The 20,269-nt window shown below is 19.4% G+C and overlaps 4 protein-coding genes across 4 annotated transcripts; all 4 read left to right on the plus strand.

The window, feature by feature from the left end:
• Nucleotides 1-2,006: 2,006 nt before the first annotated feature.
• SRAE_X000028700 (Leucine-rich repeat and Leucine-rich repeat, typical subtype-containing protein) lies at nucleotides 2,007-4,317 on the plus strand (the record flags this gene model as incomplete). Its single annotated transcript, XM_024644612.1, has 4 exons — nucleotides 2,007-2,951; nucleotides 3,002-3,569; nucleotides 3,613-3,738; nucleotides 4,175-4,317. The coding sequence occupies 4 exons, from the start codon at nucleotides 2,007-2,009 to the stop codon at nucleotides 4,315-4,317; spliced, it is 1,782 nt and encodes a 593-aa protein (XP_024510153.1).
• A 3,045-nt stretch (nucleotides 4,318-7,362) lies between these two features.
• SRAE_X000028800 (FI18312p1) lies at nucleotides 7,363-15,022 on the plus strand (the record flags this gene model as incomplete). The annotated part of the gene is made up of 8 exons (XM_024644613.1): nucleotides 7,363-7,446; nucleotides 9,306-9,495; nucleotides 10,457-11,532; nucleotides 11,785-12,095; nucleotides 12,155-12,231; nucleotides 12,292-12,389; nucleotides 12,720-12,881; nucleotides 13,688-15,022. The coding sequence occupies 8 exons, from the start codon at nucleotides 7,363-7,365 to the stop codon at nucleotides 15,020-15,022; spliced, it is 3,333 nt and encodes a 1,110-aa protein (XP_024510154.1).
• A 3,010-nt stretch (nucleotides 15,023-18,032) lies between these two features.
• On the plus strand, nucleotides 18,033-18,775 carry SRAE_X000028833 (Hypothetical protein; the record flags this gene model as incomplete). The annotated part of the gene is given in 6 exon segments (XM_024644614.1): nucleotides 18,033-18,064; nucleotides 18,329-18,341; nucleotides 18,352-18,404; nucleotides 18,522-18,529; nucleotides 18,605-18,610; nucleotides 18,663-18,775. 6 exon segments carry the CDS (start codon nucleotides 18,033-18,035, stop codon nucleotides 18,773-18,775), a joined length of 225 nt encoding a protein of 74 aa, XP_024510155.1.
• A 400-nt stretch (nucleotides 18,776-19,175) lies between these two features.
• On the plus strand, nucleotides 19,176-19,494 carry SRAE_X000028866 (Aldolase-type TIM barrel domain-containing protein; the record flags this gene model as incomplete). Its single annotated transcript, XM_024644615.1, is given in 4 exon segments — nucleotides 19,176-19,181; nucleotides 19,208-19,272; nucleotides 19,284-19,309; nucleotides 19,325-19,494. 4 exon segments carry the CDS (start codon nucleotides 19,176-19,178, stop codon nucleotides 19,492-19,494), a joined length of 267 nt encoding a protein of 88 aa, XP_024510156.1.
• Between the last annotated feature and the right edge of the window lie 775 nt (nucleotides 19,495-20,269).

Consider the following 20,269-nt stretch of genomic DNA (forward strand, 5'->3'; position numbering starts at 1 on the left):
CATCTCTTTACACATTCCTTTTCTCAATGTATATTTGCGGAAACTGGACTTGAAATATTAAAATTATCTCTAGAAACATACATATATAAATATACATTTTTCACATTTAAGTTATTTTACTATTAAGTATCAAGATGTTTCAACTATTCAAATTGTATGTATATATACAAGTAAATAATTTTTTTAGTACCAATATTATGTATTCTAATAACTGCTTTAATTATTAAATAAATATAAATATATCTGTTATCATAATATTCATATTTAGCTATAAACCAAATATTTCAAAACATTATTTTTCCATATATCAAATATGATTGGTTATAAAATTTCAATCATTTTATAATCTTTTTATTATAGTTATAATTTTATTTTATTTTATTTTTTTAAATTTTCATTTCTTAAGAAACACTAAAAAATCTAGTCTTGTTCCGGCTATTCAATATAATTACTTTACTCTCATTTTTCTATTTTTCTTTACCTTATTTTTTTATAAAAATCAAAAGAAAAATAGAAGAAATTTAATATAATATATCATTGGTATTCATTTCTTTTATCAAAAAAAAATTGTTTTGTTTTAATTTAAATACTTTTATTATGTTTTAAATAATAATATTAAACTTTTTTACAATAATAAAAATAAGAATAATCTTATTATTTATCAAATTTACCTCTTACCACCTTTTTAAGATGAGAAAATCCTATAAACTCATTGATATAAGATATTTTATGTACTTTTATAAACTTGATAGATGATACTTGAGGTCACTATCTTATACAGATAAAGCCTTTTAAAGTTATTTCAATGATCATATGTAGTTATTAAATATTAGTTGTTTTATCTTTAACATTTTATTATATAAAATGTACTTCTTCATAGAAGTTTATAATATTTATTTTACAATTGTTATCAATGCATATATACATTATTTATTCTAAGTAATTATTTAATATTTTTTTCTCTATTTTAAATAACATTGAAAATATTAATTTATTTTCATAATAATTATAAATAAAATATTAGTTTAATTATTTTAAAATTACATCATTTATAGATATAAAAATATGACAAAGTTATTATTTGTTAAAAATGCTTTTTTTTAATAAAATTTGGTTTACTTTTTTTTTTTAGTTATTTATAAATATTTAATTATTATAATATTATGATTTATCAGAAATGTTATGTTTACTGTTAATAAATTATTAAAAAGCTTTTTTATTAAGATAAATTAAATAATGCCCTAATGCCTTAGTAAAACAGTATATGATCAGGTGATATAATACATATATGTATGGACAAATATATATAGCTAACATTTCCAAAAAGCTTTTATTATTAATGAACGCCTATATGTTAAATACCACACAAATAGTTTACTAAAATTTTATTTAACTAAAAATTCAAGTTTTAACTTTAAAATACCTGTAATTTTTATTCTAATAAATGTTCATCATTTTTGTAGGTAGCTTCAAACAAGTGTTTTAATTTGTCTCTCACTTATATTTTTGTTTCACCTACCTCCTAGGTCTTGAGTAATTAAGAAATATTTAGAGAGTTTATTCAAAGTCAGCTTACATAACAACTTTATTTGATCCCTCACAAACAGTATGGAGAGATAGACAATATATTTTCTTTCTATATTTAATGTACAAAAAGTTTACTAGTATATAGAAATGACCAACGTATTATGTTATTTAATTATTTTAAAATATTACTATTAAAATGATAAAATTTTTACCTCCAAACAACAATATATTAATTATTTTATTAACATTATTATTTTGTATTTTTTTATTACATAAACACTAATACTATTTTTTTTTATTATTAACAAGAAAAAAAAATTTTTTTTTAATCTTATTATAATACATTAAAATTATTTATATTTAATTAATATATATATTATTTATTTTAGTAATCTTATTCTAATATAAAAAATTATTTGTATAAATAGTAAAAATAAATTATATTATATAAAAGAAAATATTGTTGAAAAAAAAATTCAATGACAATTATAATTAATAAATTTACTTCAAAATGGTTTACAACCATCATTGGAATATTTATTATATTATTTAATACAATATCAGGTCAATGTCCAATGGTAAACAGTCCATGTCGGTGTGCTCCATCTATTTATGAACCAGTAGCTATATTATGTGAAAATGCTGGAAGTTTATCAAATGTAATTAATGCAATTCAACAAGCAAAAAGTGTCCCAATTGATTCTTTAACAATTGTTGATACTGCTATTCCAAATATTCCAGCAAATGTATTTATTGAATTTACAATACTTCGCCTTGTTATGAATAGAAATACTTTAGAAACAATACAAAATGGTGCCTTTAATGGAAATATGTTAGATTCATTGGTTGAATTAGATCTTTCTGATAATAATCTTCGTCAAGTTCCACAACAAGGTTTACCAGCATTAAGATCATTAAGAAAATTATATTTAAATAGAAATAGAATTAGTACACTTTCACCAACAGCTTTTAATAATTATTATAGTAAAGATAAATTATTAAAATTAGAGATAGCTGGAAATAGACTTACAAATGCAGCATTTACAGGTTCAAATGTTTTAAGAGCACTAACATCATTAGCAGAACTTAGTTTAGAAACAAATTCATTAACACAAATACCAAGTTATGCTTTAGCTGGATGTAGAGATACATTGGTTAATTTAAATCTTGGTTTAAATCAAATTAATCAAGTTCCAGTTGGAGCATTAGATTTTCCTAAATTAACATCATTATCTCTTGAATTTAATGGTATTGTTACTATTATTCCACAAGCTTTTCAAGGTGTACCAACATTACAATACTTATATTTAACTGGTAATAAATTTCCACGATGGAATCCTGAAATGTTTTTCTATATTAAACAATTAAGAACACTCGGTATTGGTGAAACACCAATAAGTATTATACCTGCTGATGCATTTAAAGTAAGAATATTTTTTTTTTATTATTATTAATATAATTTTTTTTATTTTAGTATTTACCTAATCTTATTAGACTTGAAATGTCAGAAGCTGCCGTTTATCAAATTGATCAAGGTGCTTTTCAACAAACAAAATTAATTCAAGCTATTATAATGAATAGAAATCGTCTTAATGAAATTCGTACTGATTATTTTACTGGTTTAAATGATCTTTATTCAATTGATTTACAAAATAATCGTATTGAACGTGTTGATGATGCAGCTTTTGCTAATTTACCATCACTTAGACATCTTGATATAAGTTATAATTTGATACAAACAATGCCAACAAATTCATTTACAAATTCTTTCATTCCAGAACCTAATGATCGTCGTGTAATATATGCATGTGCAAATCCATGGCTTTGTGATAGTCGATTAGAATGGTTTAGGCAACTTCTTAGAACAAATGCTGATATTGATATAGATAAACCTGGTTGTGTAGCACAATGTTTAACACCAACAGCTAATGGATGTCCACCAGTTGGAACTATGCTTCGTAATATTGATAATTGTCCAATTGCTGACAATCCACTTCCATTAAGTAGTTCTGCTTTAAATATGGTTGGATGGATTATTTTAGGTAAATTTTATTTTATTTAATTTTATATTTATTTTTTTTTTAGCTGTTGTTTTAACAATTCTTTTAATTAGTATATGTTTAATGGCTATATTACGTTATGGTATGAGTCATCGAAGGAAAAAACAAAAAGATCAGGAAATGGAAGAAAATCAATTTGCTACATCAGGAGGTATGTTATTATTTTATTTTATTAAATGGTATCATTATATTACATATATTATATTAACAGTTTTATTTATTTTAAAAAATCCTGTTGATAAAGTAGAATATTTTTATATATACATATCAAAAATTTTATATACGTCATACATCTTGAAATTTTTAACACTTTCATACTAAACTAGTTTTTAATTTATCATTTTCTTGTTTCTATTATAATGACAATACCTTTGGTTTAGTTAATATTTGTATAACTTCTCAAGAAAAGTAAACAAAACAAAAGATATTTTGAATTGTTAGTAATATAATGTATGAATTAATGATATCTTTTATATTTAACACCTTAAAATGAAATATATATATATATATATATATCTTATCAAATATATAAATATTTTTTTTCCTTTTATTTATTTTTTAAATTTATCATTTTGTACTTATTTTAGCATCTGTTTATCAAGCATCCATGGTTAATGGAGGAACACCAATACAACAACCATCACAACATCATTATCCACAATCTGTTGTTGATTTAGATTTACCTCCAGCATATAATTTAGACAACAAACCAAATAACTATATGTACTAAAGGAATGCTACAAAAATGTGATAGCAAATAAAATAAAATTGTATCTGTTTATACTATGCTTTTAATCTTATTAACATTACTCAATCAAAATAACAAATATATATTTAATTTTATCTGAAATAAAAATATTACCAATAAAATAAAAAAAAAACAAACAAACAACAGTGGCGTCGCATAGACAAAAAAATTTTTTCAAAATTCAACAGATTGTTTCCATTTAAATTTCGATAGGAAGTTCAATTGTAATTATAAGATATTACTTCTCTTTATTATAAAAATAAAATATTTTTAGAAATAAATATATTTTTGATTGTACAATATGATAATTTTTTTTTGTTGTTGATTTACAAATTTAAATAAGTTTTTCTTATTTTAAAATAGCTTTCATTAACATAGTAAGTGCAATAATAGTATACCAATTGAAAAATGTACATAATTAATGATTTTTTGTCGCGTATTTCTTTGAATATTTAATATTTTTAAACATATTTTAAATGTTAAAATTTATAAAATATTTATTTTTACTAATATTATATCTTATTGAAAAGTACCAAATAGAAATATGATATTTTATACCCTTTTATTATATATCTTTACTTAAAATATTTTTTTTTTAATTATAAGAATCATTGATTTTGTAATGATATATTAGTTATATCACATAAGTCTTTGTATTTTAAAAAAAATGTGGGACAGATGTGTCTTTGATGTAATATTTGTTTGAAGTAATAATTTGATCCAAAAACAAAAAAAATAATTTTTCAATTGAATTTAGATATAATAAAATAAAGATTAATCAAAAATTTTTATCTTATTCAATAGAGGATGTCATAAATTCTTTGTTAAAAAAGTATGATGTATTCATATAATAATAATAGTTGAGTATAAACTATTAATTATTATATTTTAATCATATCAAATTAATTGTTAATCTTATTGTTATATAAAATAAAAAAAAACTTTTCAGATATGTCTAATGAAACTATTTTTATATTTATATATTTAAATAAAAATATATATTTATAGTAAATATTTTTGAAGCCTATATTTAGAAAAAAACCTCAGTTAGTTTGGCACTTCTTTTTTTTATTCATTTATTTTTAACAGATGAACCTGCTTCTAAAGAAAAAGACTTATTAGCCTTAGTATGAGACAGCTTAAATAACTTTTCGAATATTTTATAAGGATTAATTTTTTAAAAACTTATTCATCACACTATTTACCAAAAAAAAATAGAATAATTTTAACTATATTTTACTAAAAATGATAATATTTAAATAAACAATGAATGTTACGTATGATAATAAATTGATATCTATAAATAATACATTTGATTAATTTTCTTTATCCTTTTAAAACTATAAAAAAAAAATATAAACAAAAATATTCATATTAAAATTTTATTTATACTTTTTTTTTTATATATATAAATATATATAAAAAAAATAATTTTTACAAATATTTTATAATATTTTAAAAATAATATTATATATAGTATTAAGTAAATTTGATAAGCTTAAAATCATCCATAAATTTATTTTAGACAAACTATTTTATTTTCATAAAGTTTTGTTAATTGAATGTAATTTGTATAAACTATTACTTCAACTACCAGTGTTTCTTTTTTAATTTGGCTATTCTTATTATAGTTAATAGTTCTTTTTCATTTACTTATCTATACATATCTTGTACTCTTTTCTTTTTCTCCATTTTATCAGTTCAATTGCAGAAAAAACTTTGATAATAATGCTACAATTTTATGAATAAATATATTTACGTAATGTGTTAAAGTTAAAATTTATAATAATTATTACTAGTATAACAAATTTTCTTCCTTTTTTTTTTATTAATTTTTTTTTAATTATTAAAAATATATTTGTATGTATTTTCATTTAAATATTATTAAAAATTAAGATAAGTAATAAAATAATTGGTTAGTTATATTGTAGACATTTTTCTCTATCTTAATATTCACAAATCTTTAGAAGGGCTTGTCTTGATATAGTTTATGATGGCATGGGTGGAGTTTATATTAAATAAGCTATAATTTGGTGTATGAATGATAAAGAGAGCCAAACTGTTTTACTTGTGCCAAATGTTTGTTGCTATATTTTTAAATTTATAATCTTTATAAATAATAAATTCTAATTAGCTAAAGGTTAAAAAATTTGACATTCCAGTTGATGTGTTACACATTATAAAAATTAATCTTATCAATGAACATTGTATTAATTTTCTAACTAATTATTTTATATAATAATACTTCTTATATATTTTACACATATCTTTTCATATTATACCATTACTTTATCTCATTACAATAAAGAATCTTCTTATAAACTTTTAATAATCCTCATTCTTTGTTCTTTTTCCGCGATCATGCATGTATTATAAACATATCTTTTTTTTTTATCATTATCTACAATTTATTTCTTCCATATGTGTACCATAACTTATATAATTTTTAATATATATTAATATATAAAGTAAAAAATTTTTAATCATACTTATATAAAATATATAGATATATACTTTAATATTTTTTTAAGTATAAAAAATGACACATAATTATGGGAATGATTTTTGATACATAAAAAGTTTTTTTTTTATTAATTTTTTTCATTTTTAGGAATCTTAAAGGATCTATTATTATTATTATTGGTAAAATAATATTTAAAGTTTAGTTGTATATGTATATATATAAATATATATATTTATATGTATTTATATATAAGGCTGATTATCAATTTATAAAAATTTCATTTTACACGTAACTTCTGGCAACAGACAAAATACATAACTGTTTATTATTTTTATACTTTTAACTAATGTCACTATATATCCTTGAACAATAACATTAAATAATTTTATTATTCTTCAATGGAATTATTATTTTTTATAAAGTACCATAAAAAAAGGATATTTCTTTTTCTATGTTTACAACTTTTATTTTTTAATATTTCTTATGGAATAGAAAAAAATGTGTTAAATGGGACAGAAATTATATTAACATGCCCTCCAGCAGAAGAATTTATTAGAACACATATGGCTCCTGATTTTGAAAGTCCACAATTAATAAGAAGACTAGATTGGTATCATGAAGATCTATTAATTGCTAGTTATCAACAGGTATGTATTACTAAAATATTTTCTTTTTTTTATACTTAAAAAAAATTTAAAATGTTAAAAATAGAAAGTATAATTATTCTATTAAATTAAAGATAAGCAAAATTTATTATCTATAAAATAGTTAATAAATCATAAATTTTTTCATTCAAAGAATTACATAATAATTTCAATGTGTAAATGTGTTATAAAAAAAAAGTTTTATATAATAATAGTATGATAAAAGTATTATATAATTAATTCATTTTTATATTTTATAATTTATCATTTATTTTCTCAGTTCTAACTTCAAATTACAATTTTTTTTTGATTATGATAAAGATATAAAAGCTATAAAATATATAAGATTTATTATCATTTTTGTTCTTCTATAAACTAAAGTTAATGTTTATTTTGATATATGTTTTAGTACAAAAATTAATGACTTTACTACAACATAACCATGATTCGCTACTAATATATCAAAAATGATTCATAAAACTATTAAAAATGAGGTTTTGTATATATATATATATATATATCTATATATCAAAGAAAAAGAATAAAAAAATTTTTTTTTTGTCTTATAATTTTTATTCATATTAAAAATTTTAAATTTTTAAAAGGAAAAGAAAAAAAATATTTCATTTTTTTTTTGTTATGAATGAATAGTTAACCATTTGTAAATATATAATAATTATATATTAAAAAAAATTTTTTAAATATATTAAATAAATAAAGTTTGCATGATTAGGTAAAAAATCTTTATTTAATTCTTATGATAGTAAGAGAAAAAATAAATTTTTTTTTATAAGTTAATATTTTAAAAAGGAAAAGAAAATTTTTCTTAATAAAGTATTTTAATTTTTTAAGCACTATTTCTTACTCTTAGTAGAAGTGTTATAAAGGGATTACTAAAACTTTATGTTTAAAATAAAAATTTTGAAGCATTTTGTTAATGTCTCATTTAACCAAATTGGTTTCCTTAATTGATTGACATTTTGGTTATATTAACAAAAATCATAAACGTGTAATAATATATTATTCCTTTCTTTAAGTAACAAAACATTTATAATATTAGGGAAGTTTTTATATAAAAGAAAAGTATAAATTACGCTTATTACATGATTGGAACAGTTGACGATGCGTGAAAAATTTCTTTTAAAAATTGAATAACTTTATTTTCCTTTCATTTCTTCATATCATTTTTAGAATAACATGATAAACATTTATAAAATTTTGAGGTAAAAAGAATAATTTTTGATTATATAATAATAATAACATTTATATAAGTTTTATTTTTAATTATCATATTACATCTCTATTCAATTTTATTATCTTTAAAATTGGGTAAAACTTATATTTTACTATTAAATTAGTATTGATAATATACTATTTATTGAGAAATGGATGATAACTAATATTATAGAAATTGGGATAAGTAAATAAAAATAAATAATTTTTTTTCTCCAATATATAAATTTTGCCATATTTCCTAAATATATATATGTATACATTATTGAAATTGATAAATATTTTCTTAAGAAATTATAATATCAAAAAAGTTCCTTTTATTTTAAAATAGAAGAAATAAATATTGTAAATTTAAATATAATTTTATTTTTTTTATCATCCTAAGGAATGTTTTTAATTTGATATAACTATATTGAAAAAAGAATTTCATTAAAAATGTATTTAAATAATTCTTTTTTTTAAATGAATTGATATAAAGGTTTTAAAATTAAAATTGACGTAAAGTTAGATAAAATAAATTATGATAATAATTTTTTCTTTAATCATTAAATATACAGATATTTTAAAAATTGATATAAGATATATACATATATATATATATTATTTTTTCTATTTTTTTTTTCTTGTAGATTGCTTTAGTAGATCTTAATAAGCAATGGTGGGTTGGTGGAATGAGATATGAATTAATAAAACCATTTTATGAGTTACGAATACAACCTACATTACCCGAAGATTCAGGAAATTATAAATGCAGATTGGAAGCGGATCCTTTATTTGTTAAAAATGAAATGACATTTATCATACCAATAATTGTTATGGGTAAGTTATTATAACATAAAAAAAAAACCTTTTTTCCTTTCTCATATAAAAGGGATTTTAAAAAAAAAAATATTTTATAAAAAGAAAACAATTACCTTGTTTTGTATTATTTTTTTTTGTTGTGTTTTTACTGAATAAGTAAGTTAAATAATTCACTACTTTAAACAGCTGACATGATAATATAAAAAGTATTATAAATACTTTGTTCAATTACAATAAAAACTAAAATAATTATTAAAAATTAAAAAGCTTTCTTTATATAATTAGGGTCTTAATTTAATGAATAGAGATTGCCTTTTTACACAATTGTAATTTGTCATATATAAAATGCAGATTTCTTTTATAACATTAACAAAACATATGTATAGTGAATATTCTTTGTGTTAAGAAACAAAATATTGCTATTATTTTAATTTTCTTTTTATATACATATATTTAAATGAACCTTATTGTGTGATAATTTGTAAATTTACAATCATTTGATTTTAAAAATTTGACTATAATAACATACATCAATCACCATCATAATATACTTAGTATATTTATATAAAAATAAAAATTTTTATTTATATTATGATAATGGAAACTTCCTTTAATAATACTAATTTTAAAATTAATGTATGTAGTAGTATCATGAAACATAATGTGCTTTTATTTTTTCCGGAAAAGGCACATGTTTAAAGTCTATTAAAATTTAAAAGAAGAGCTTATAATAAGTTTAATGACGGAAATTGATCATGACTTGTTGAAAGGGGAATAATAAAATGTTAATAGCTGTAACAGTTATTCTTTATACTTTAATTCATTACTTAATATAATAGAGTAAAAAATTTTTTTTTATAATATCTTATAATAAATTATAATAAAATACTCATTAATGATATATATAAATGTCATTTTCTCATGTAATAAAATAAAATAAAATAAAAAAAATTTTTTTTTTATATTATATATTTTATAGTTCGACCTCCAGCACCATCAAAACCTTTTGTTACAAATTATAGTGATAAAAATGTAACATTATCATGGAATCATAGTGTTGCAAAAGCTCATATACCAATTTTAAAGTATTCAATACTTGTAAGTCAGGTAGATGTTGATGACATTCAAGTTATCTTAACAAAATCTAATGAAACAAGAATAACAATTAATAAATTATTACCCTATACTAAATATGCATTTAGTGTTAGAGCTGAAAATGCAGCCGGTCACTCTAATTTTGGTGAAGAAACAATTTTTAGAACAATGGGTGAACCACCAAAAAATCCACCAATAATTGTTTCAATAACTAATGAAACAAATAGATGTGTTAACGTTAAATGGTTAAAACCAAATCTTTCAACAGGAGAAATAGTTGGTTATAGAATTATGTTACATAGATTAGGATCTGGTGACATGAGAGAATGGTACTTTAAGACAACATCAAATTCCTTGTGTTCCCTTGCTTATCATCAAGACTATCGTTTATCAATTGAGGCAGATAACGGTTTTGGATATTCCCCAAGTGTAACACAATTATTTAGAACTGATATTGGAATACCAGATACACCACCAGAACCAATATCAGCAATAACCTTATCAAGTAATACAATCCGTTTATCATGGAAAGAACCAAATAAACCCAATGGACCAATTATTGCATTTCATGTATATTTTTATCCAATTCATTTACAAAAGAATGCTGTATTATTAAAATTAAATGTTGCACATGAAGATCATACAAAAATATATAATTATAATATAACAAAACTTCAACCAAATACAACATATTTATTTAGATTAACAGCTGTAACTGAGAAGGGTGAAAGTGAAAAATCTATTGCAATTGAAGGTACTACAGATTATATAATACCTTATTCACCAACAATAACAAATATAACAACAGATTGTTTAAAAGAATCAGTTAAAGTATCATGGACGTCTGTTGGTGGTCAACTTTTATATTATACAGTATACCTTCAAGTAGTTAAAAATTCATATAAAATAACACAAAATGATAAGTCAACATTTCAAAATTTTAATTCAACAGTCACTTCGGTATGTCTTAATAATATAATCTTATATCTTAATTATTTACTTTATGCCATATATACCTATATTATATTAGAAAATCTTTTAATCATAGAAAAGTAAATTAACTACTATATTTCAATTAAAAATAGGGATTATATGTCTTTTTAGTGATTATATATTAACTTTCTATTATAATACAAATTACTATTAAATAGCTTATCCTTTAATTATAAAAAGTATAATAACTTTATATAAATAATAAAATATTATTTTTAGATGATAATTGAGGGACTAACATTAAATGTTGAATATTTAATAAAAGTAACAGCATTTACAAAAAATATAAATAAAAATGGTATGATATTAGAAAGTGATCCATCTAAAACAGAAATATTTATGCTTAAAAAAAAATGTGATTTATATCATTCATTATGTATGTCAAAGAATGATGGTTGTAAACCATTAGAAAATGCAAATCATGAAAAAAGAGAAGCATTAATGCCATCATCAAATACTTCATTTATTTTAATAATTATATTAACAATATTTGGAAGTATTTTATTAATAGGAATATATCTTTATAAACAGTATGTTTTTTTATTTTAATAATTAATATAAAATAAATTATTTAAACTTTTTTTTTTAGGCATTGTATTTCTATAAAAAATTATAGTAAAAAAAGTACTAATTGTAGTAATCAAGAAACAACAGCACTTGTTTATGGTAAATATTTTTAATTTATTTATAATTTAATTTATTTTTTATAATTTATTATTATTTTAGATGAAAATTGTTATGAGACAGTTCCAGTAGGATTATTTGAAAAATATTGTCAAACATTAGCATCAAATAATAATGCATTATATATAGAACAATTTGAGGTTAGTTTTATATATAACTTTTTAATTTATTTTTGGTATATGTTATTATAACATTATTATACAATTGAATTATTTAAATGATTACAAAATGACTTTTCTTTTTCAAACTTCATTTCCTTTTTAAAGAATAGTTATTTAAGATGTTATATAATTGAAAGATAAATTATATATAATAAAAGTGATCAAAACGAAAAATAATTTTATTTCCTATTAAAGTAAAAGAAAGTTAATTTAAGTGTAGTTATATAAGGAAATTATTTAATAAGAAAAATATATTTTTGATAAAATTTTGTTATAAATTATTAGAATATTAAAATTATAAATTTTTAGAATTTATCAGTAGAAAATGATAAATTAGAAGTCGAGGGTACTGATGTTTGTCAAGAAGTACAACAAAAAAATAGATATTTGAATATAGGAGCTTATGAGAGTACAAGAATCAAATTAAATGGAAATGGTACATCAGATTACATAAATGCTAATTATATCGATGTAAGTTTTTTTTTCTTTTTTAATATATATTTGTATATATATATTTAAAAAATTTTTTTTTCTTATTCAACAAAATATTTGCCTAATTAATTAAAATGTAATTTATTATTTTTAAATTGGTTAGTATTAAAATATAGAATTAAATAAAAATCTTTCTAATTAAGTATCACTTTCCATGCAATTGTGTATGTATGTTCGTGACGTATTATGATATATTACACTTCATCGTTTTCTCAAGTTTCTTTTAAGAACCTCTTTTATAATTAGACTATTTAAACATCTTTAAATAATTTGATATATCACTGTTAATAATAAAGAGACACTCAATCATAATGTATACTGAAAACAGCTTATTGTTCCAAGCATATGGATAGTTTTAATCACTAATATCTTACGAAATGATAGGGAATATTTTATTTTGAAATGATTAATATTGAGTAATATTTATACAATATTAATAAATTAATAGAGAAAATATAAAAATAATTAAATCTTTATTGTACAAATGATTGATATATTTTATATACAGATGTTTAAAATATATTTTTAAATTTTAAGTTATTGAATATAAGTTTAATTTTAAAAAGATTTAATAGTAGCGTTTATATTAATAAATTATTAATTATTTGTATTTATTGATAAATTTAAAGATATTCTAAAATTATTAATTATGCATAAAAGTGGCAATATATTTTGTAATATGATATTATAATGAAAAAATTATTATAATACAAAAATATATTAAATGATTAAAATTGAAATTTGAGTATTATTAATTTATTAACTTTATATTATCTTTTTTTTAGAGTTGTGATAAAAGAAAAGCATATATTGCAACACAAGCACCATTACCAAATACATTTTCTGATTTTTGGTCAATGATATGGCAAGAAAAATGTAATGTTATCGTTTGTATAACAAAAATGATTGAAAAAGGGAGAAGAAAATGTGATCAATATTGGCCAAGTGAAATTAAAAGACAAGAAAATATTGGAAATTTTACAATTGTTATGATTAATGAAATAATTAATGGATATTTTACTCATAGAATTTTAACATTAAAATCTAATAAATGTCATTCACCTGAAAGAATAATACATCATCTTCAATTTACAGCATGGCCAGATCATGGTGTTCCTGATAATGTTTTTCCATTACTATCTTTTATGAATTATGTATCAACATTTGAATCAAATGAACCATTAGTTGTTCATTGTAGTGCTGGTGTTGGAAGATCTGGTTCATATATTTTAATTGATAGTATTCGAAAACATTTAACAAAAAATGAAAATATTAAAATATATTCTCATTTACAACATATGAGACGACAACGTGGAAAATTAGTACAAACAATTGAACAATACATCTTTTGTCATGAAGCTATTAAATCATTAATAAAATATGGAATAACACGTATACCAACAAAACAATTTACTAATTTTATTCAATATTTACTTGAAACAACACAAACTGGTAAAACAGCATTACAATTACAATATGAAGATCTTTGTAAATGTAATCATTTAATTCCTTGTTATTTTCCAATAGGATGTACTACTTTACCCGGATATCATAGATCAGATGAATTTATTATAGCAAATTATCCTGCTGAAACATACCAATTATGGGATTCTGTCTATGATAGTTCTTGTCAAACTATATGTTGTTTGATGGCACATGATGATTTTACAAAATTTTGGTCAATATCACCTAATGTATCATCATACTATTCAGAAGATAGTGGAATAACAAGATTTGTTACAAAAAAAATTGAAAATAATTCAATATTTATAAGGACAAATGAAAGTGAAGATGAATTGGTTATTCGTGTGATTCAAATAGATCCAGATGAATTTAAAAATGATGTATGGAATACAATTGAAAGTGTCCAAATACAATTATTACAATATCATAATAATAATACAATGATTCTTGTACCAGAATATTCAAATATCAAAACAGCATTTAAATATTGTATTCTTACATCAATAGGTTGTCAAATTGAACATGAACAACATGTTGATGTATTACAATATCTTTCCTCATATCATAATATTAGATGCAATTGTTGGAGTAAACAAAGTGATGTAGAATTTATTTATGATAAAACATTAGAATTAATTCAATTGCAAAAGAATTAAAAACACATTTACAATGGGTTATTTTTTTTACAAAAAAAAGGTGGAAATTTTTTGAATTCTTTTTTGTTAATAGGATTTAAAATAATTATCTTATATTCTATTATTTTTCGTCTTTTCTTTTTTTATCGCAAATTATTAAAACATTTGTAATAAATAATTTAATTTAAAATTTTATTTTTTTAATAAAGTTAAGAACGTGACAATATATTTATATTTTAACTTTGATAATTTATTTTGTTTATTATATATTGGTAAAATTAAATAATGTATAATGACTTAATAATTATTCAATTTAATAGTTTTTTTTATTGTTTGAGTTAATGAGATATTTAATTTTTAACAGATGGTAAAAATAATAAAAAAAATTATTCAAAATTAAGGTATATTATTTTTTTAAAATACCAATTATAATGAATATTTAATAGTTTTTAAAATAGTATATAAAGAAATAAGATATTTAAATATAAAGAAAATTGAAAAGGAAATATAAATAAAATGATAAAAAAACTTTGAAATATATAAAAATGCTTGAAAAGCATAGTTTTTTTGAATTACATTTTAATATTATTTTTATGTAAACTAAAAAAAAATCATTTTTTACGTATAAAAAAAATTAACATTTATTGTTATATGTTTTAAATTATAATAAACAATTACAAAATATTTTAAAGTAATTCTTCACAAAATAATTATTGACAGTTTAATTAAATGCTGTGTCTTTATAGTTTATGTATTAACAACTTAATTTTCTCATATATAATTAAAAAAATATCTTTATTGAAAAGTATTTTTTTATTATTTTATGTAGAAATTTGAATTTGTATAAACAAATTGACTTTTATTGTTCAAAAAAGTTTTTAAGTCTTTAAAAGTGCAACTTAACTTTCTCTTCATAAACTTTTGACATATAATCTTTGAATATATTAACTTTTTCTTGAAATATTTTCAGACTATAAATACATATATTTGAAAAAAGATGTTTGGAATAGGCAGTGACTGTATAAGACACAAAGATATTTAATTAAAGATTAAAAATAGAATATTTTAAGTTTTAGATTACTAAGATTGATTAACTTTAATAAACATTATGATTAAAAAACCAAACTTTTTGTAATTTAATTTATGAAAGATCAAATGTTTTGTTTCAAAACTAAAAAGTACATATTTTATGTATTATAAACATGGTAAAATATATTGTTTTTTTTTGTTTCAATATATTATTGAGTAATAAAAATTTATAATCATTTAAGAATAGAAATTTTGAATATTTTTTTTACTGAAAAAATGTATGGAATGAAACTTTTAAAATCTTCAAATAGTAATATAAACATTAAAAATATTTGTATTAAATAAATAAAATATAATTTAAAGTAAAAAAAAATTTTCTGAAATAGTAGATAAATTATAAATGAAGTTTTCATTAAGATTAAATTTTTTTAATAAAAATATGCGAAAAATTTACCCAAGTTTTTAAAAAAAGTTACACTTAAAATGATATAATTTTTTTAAAAAATAATCAAATTGGCATAGTTAACAAAAATTTGTAATTTTGAAAAAAAACAAGTTTTAATTAGCATTTTTTTTATAAAATTTATAATTTTAAACTATATATAAATATATGTACATATCATTTAATTATACATTCTTAATTTTATACGTTTTTTCTTTTAAATTATTTTTAGAAATTGATGCATTTATTATCAGAGTCACCATTGAAAATGGTGGATTGTTTGTGAATGACAATTAAAAAATTTTCATGATAACTTTTAATCTATTAAATTTTATTTTTTAACGTTTGTTCCATCTAAAACCATTTAAATTTCTTTTAAGTGTTGTACTTTTAAAACACTTTTTTTATTTTGAAAAAAAAATATACTTATCTGATACTTCTTGAAAAATTAATTATTTTTCACTCTAATGATGAATATAAAAAAATAAAACTTTTGAAGTCATAGTAAACTAACAGTAAACACTAGAATATTCTAACAAAACTAACTTTCATGATATGGTAAATATTTTAAGATTAAATAAATGATTCTCGGCCATTTTTTTAAAGAAAATTTTTAAATTTAAAATACTTCTTGTAACATTTTCTTAAAATTTATAAATAATAAAGGTATCCTTTTGAAAGAGATTTTAAGATCATTAAGAATAACTAGTAATTTACAACTTATATAAATATAAAATTAATAAATTAAGATAATATTAAATAATACAATATTCTTTGCTTTAAAAATTTTAAAATTTTAGCAAAAAAATTTTACATAATAATGGAAATAGTATCATTAACCTTTCTTTAAAATATTTAATTTAACATAAAAAACATTTTGTAGTGATATCATTAATTTTTAATAGATTCAAAAATCAAATGAAAAGTTAAGTTTATGATTTTTTCATTTTTTTTACATTTTTTTAATACCATAAGTATTTATATTATGTAAATTTTTTATTATTTTTCAATTGTAATATTTTAAATTCTGTAAATTTGAATAATGGTTTTGAATCTTTTGATAATAGACTTTCTATAATTTTAAATATTTTAAAATCAACTTAGTTATGTTGAAATTGATTTCTTTATTTTGAGGATTTGAAATGTATTTAAACTATTATATTTAAAGTATATTTTTTACAGCAATTATTTTGTAGTAATTTTATTTGATATTTTAAATAATAATCATAACTTTTGCTTAACAATAAAATTAACATACTTGATTATTAATTTGTGCAAATATATGTATTATGCTACAATTAATGTTTTAATGTACTTTTATTGAAATTTTCCACAAAATGAGTTTTATTCGTTTTAATATTTTAGATAAGCTTATAAAATCCACTATAAAGTTGAATAAATTTGTTTATTTTTATGCTTATCTTGTTTATATTCTAGTTTTAAAATAACCCATATTTGACACAAATTTGTGCCTTAAATAATCTATTTATATAAAATATTTTAAAAAAAATTTTGTCAAATTTATGTCAATGTAAATTAGTTTAATACATATTATTTGAAATGTTTACATTTTTTCTACGAAATTTTATGAAGTATTTTTAATTTTATAAAAATATCAAAAATGATGTACCAAATTTTTATTTGTGTGTTCTTATGTTTTGAAGTTACATAATACTTTGGTTTTGCACAAAAAGTTAGAAAAAAATTATACTTTTGTTCATTTACGTGCAAATATGTGCTATAAATTAAATAAAATAAGGCATTGATTAAGAATTTAAGTTAATCCTTAAAATAAATAGTTTTTTTTTATATATTGCCTACTGTAAAAAAGAATTGAATATATACATTTTTTAAAGAAATATTTTAATTGTTATAAAAGAGGAAAAAGAATAATATTTCAACGAATCTCTTCAAAGAATATCACTTTTCCAGGTATATTAGATGAATGATTAATATTTTCTACATCTAAAAGTGATACTAAAGAAAATTTTTAAAAATAGCTATTTGTTTTATCATTTTTTAAATTAATTTTATAAAATACTTTCACAGAAAAACTTGTAAATTGACTTTCAAATATAATTGATACTAGAGTATCTAATAAGAAAATTATAAATAATAAATATAAAAATGAGGCTATGGTAATTTTAGTTATTTTGACAAGAAATATTCAAGTTGATTAAAATGTTTTAGAATCTATTAATAATATGATTATTGAAAAACATCTTTATTATAAAAGAAGAAGAGAAATGTTAAAGAAATTAGCAGAAAGTGTAAAAAACGATAATGCTTTAATAATTGTTTAATTATCTCATGCAAAAAGACAGACACTATATTTAATTAAAAAATTCCATCTTTATCTGGTGAAATTTACTAATTCCAATCACCAAAAAAATGGTTATCATTTGGTGATCAAATAGCACTTGCAAAAGATGATATTAAAACAAAAATTGTTAACAAATTTAGATATGCTGCAGTATTTTGTTATGAACGTGGTTTGAGTGTAATTAAACATCATTCCGCTTATGATTATTTGTTAGGACAATTTTTATCAAATACAAATGATTAACGAGATGATAGATATAGTGAAAGTGTTGAAAATAAGATGAGGATTTATTGTTAAAATTTTTAATGAAATTAGAAGAAGAGTTTCTTCAGATACAGATTTTGTAATAGGAATTAAATTAAATTCTGTAACATTTTAAAATGAAAGTTAAAAAAATGATAAAGCTGTAGAGATTGTTAAAAAGTTAGATAAAATAGGATTTGATTTAATTGAATTAAGTGATTATACATATGAAAAGTTTCTCATAGAATGTTCAAAAAATTTAACAAAAAAAGTTTTTTTTTTGCAGTTTTTGATAAATCAATTAAGAGAAGAGTTAAGAACGCAAAAGTTTATCTAACTGGAGATTTTAAAACAATTAAAAGAATAATATCAAGTATTGAATTTTGCTCTACAGATGGTGTCGGTCTTGGTAGACCAATTACAACTGAATCTAATTTTGCCATCAAAAATACTTAATGGTTAAATAATATTAGCTTCTGTTGGCTCATTTGAAAAAAATATTTAGTATGACAGATGTTGGTAGTAGTTCACAAATAATTCAAATGAATAAAAAATCATTAAAAGAATGTAATGATGATCCATATTATTTAATAATGGATTTATGTAATCCAAAGCTGTAGGAAACGATTTTGAAATTTCTGGAATGTTTTCTACTAAAATAATGTCAATATATAAAAATGGAGATTTTATTAATCTTTTTTTTATGATGGTTTTAAAGAACAATAAATCTTGATTTTATCTTTTTTATCTAAAATTATATTATTAAGCTTTATACATTTATTATGATTTTTATTTATAACTATTAATAATATTCTTGCATTCTTAAAACAAATTAATTTAAAATTAATCTTATCGTAAATTTAAATATTGCATAATATATTTTTAAATAAACATGATTATCAAGTTTATATTATTTTGTGAACAAGTACAAAAAAGTACGTTATCTAGTTGTTTTAAAACACAGAAAAAAAATGTACATTTTAAAACTATCTATATGTATTTCTATTAAAAAATAATATAAATTTGATAAAAAAAATGTTAAATAAACTTATGTTTGATAAAATAAATAATTTTTTTTTATTTCTTTTAAATGTATTTATTATTTTTTAAAAATAATTTATTATATTTAAATTATTCTTGATTAAGATATACTAATATTTTTTTAATATTTTTCCAAAAAAAAAACATATTTTTTAATCATTTATTTAATATTTAAGTCAATAAATTATAT

The sequence above is a fragment of the Strongyloides ratti genome (assembly GCF_001040885.1).
Source record: "Strongyloides ratti genome assembly S_ratti_ED321, chromosome : X".
NCBI lineage: Eukaryota > Metazoa > Nematoda > Chromadorea > Rhabditida > Strongyloididae > Strongyloides > Strongyloides ratti.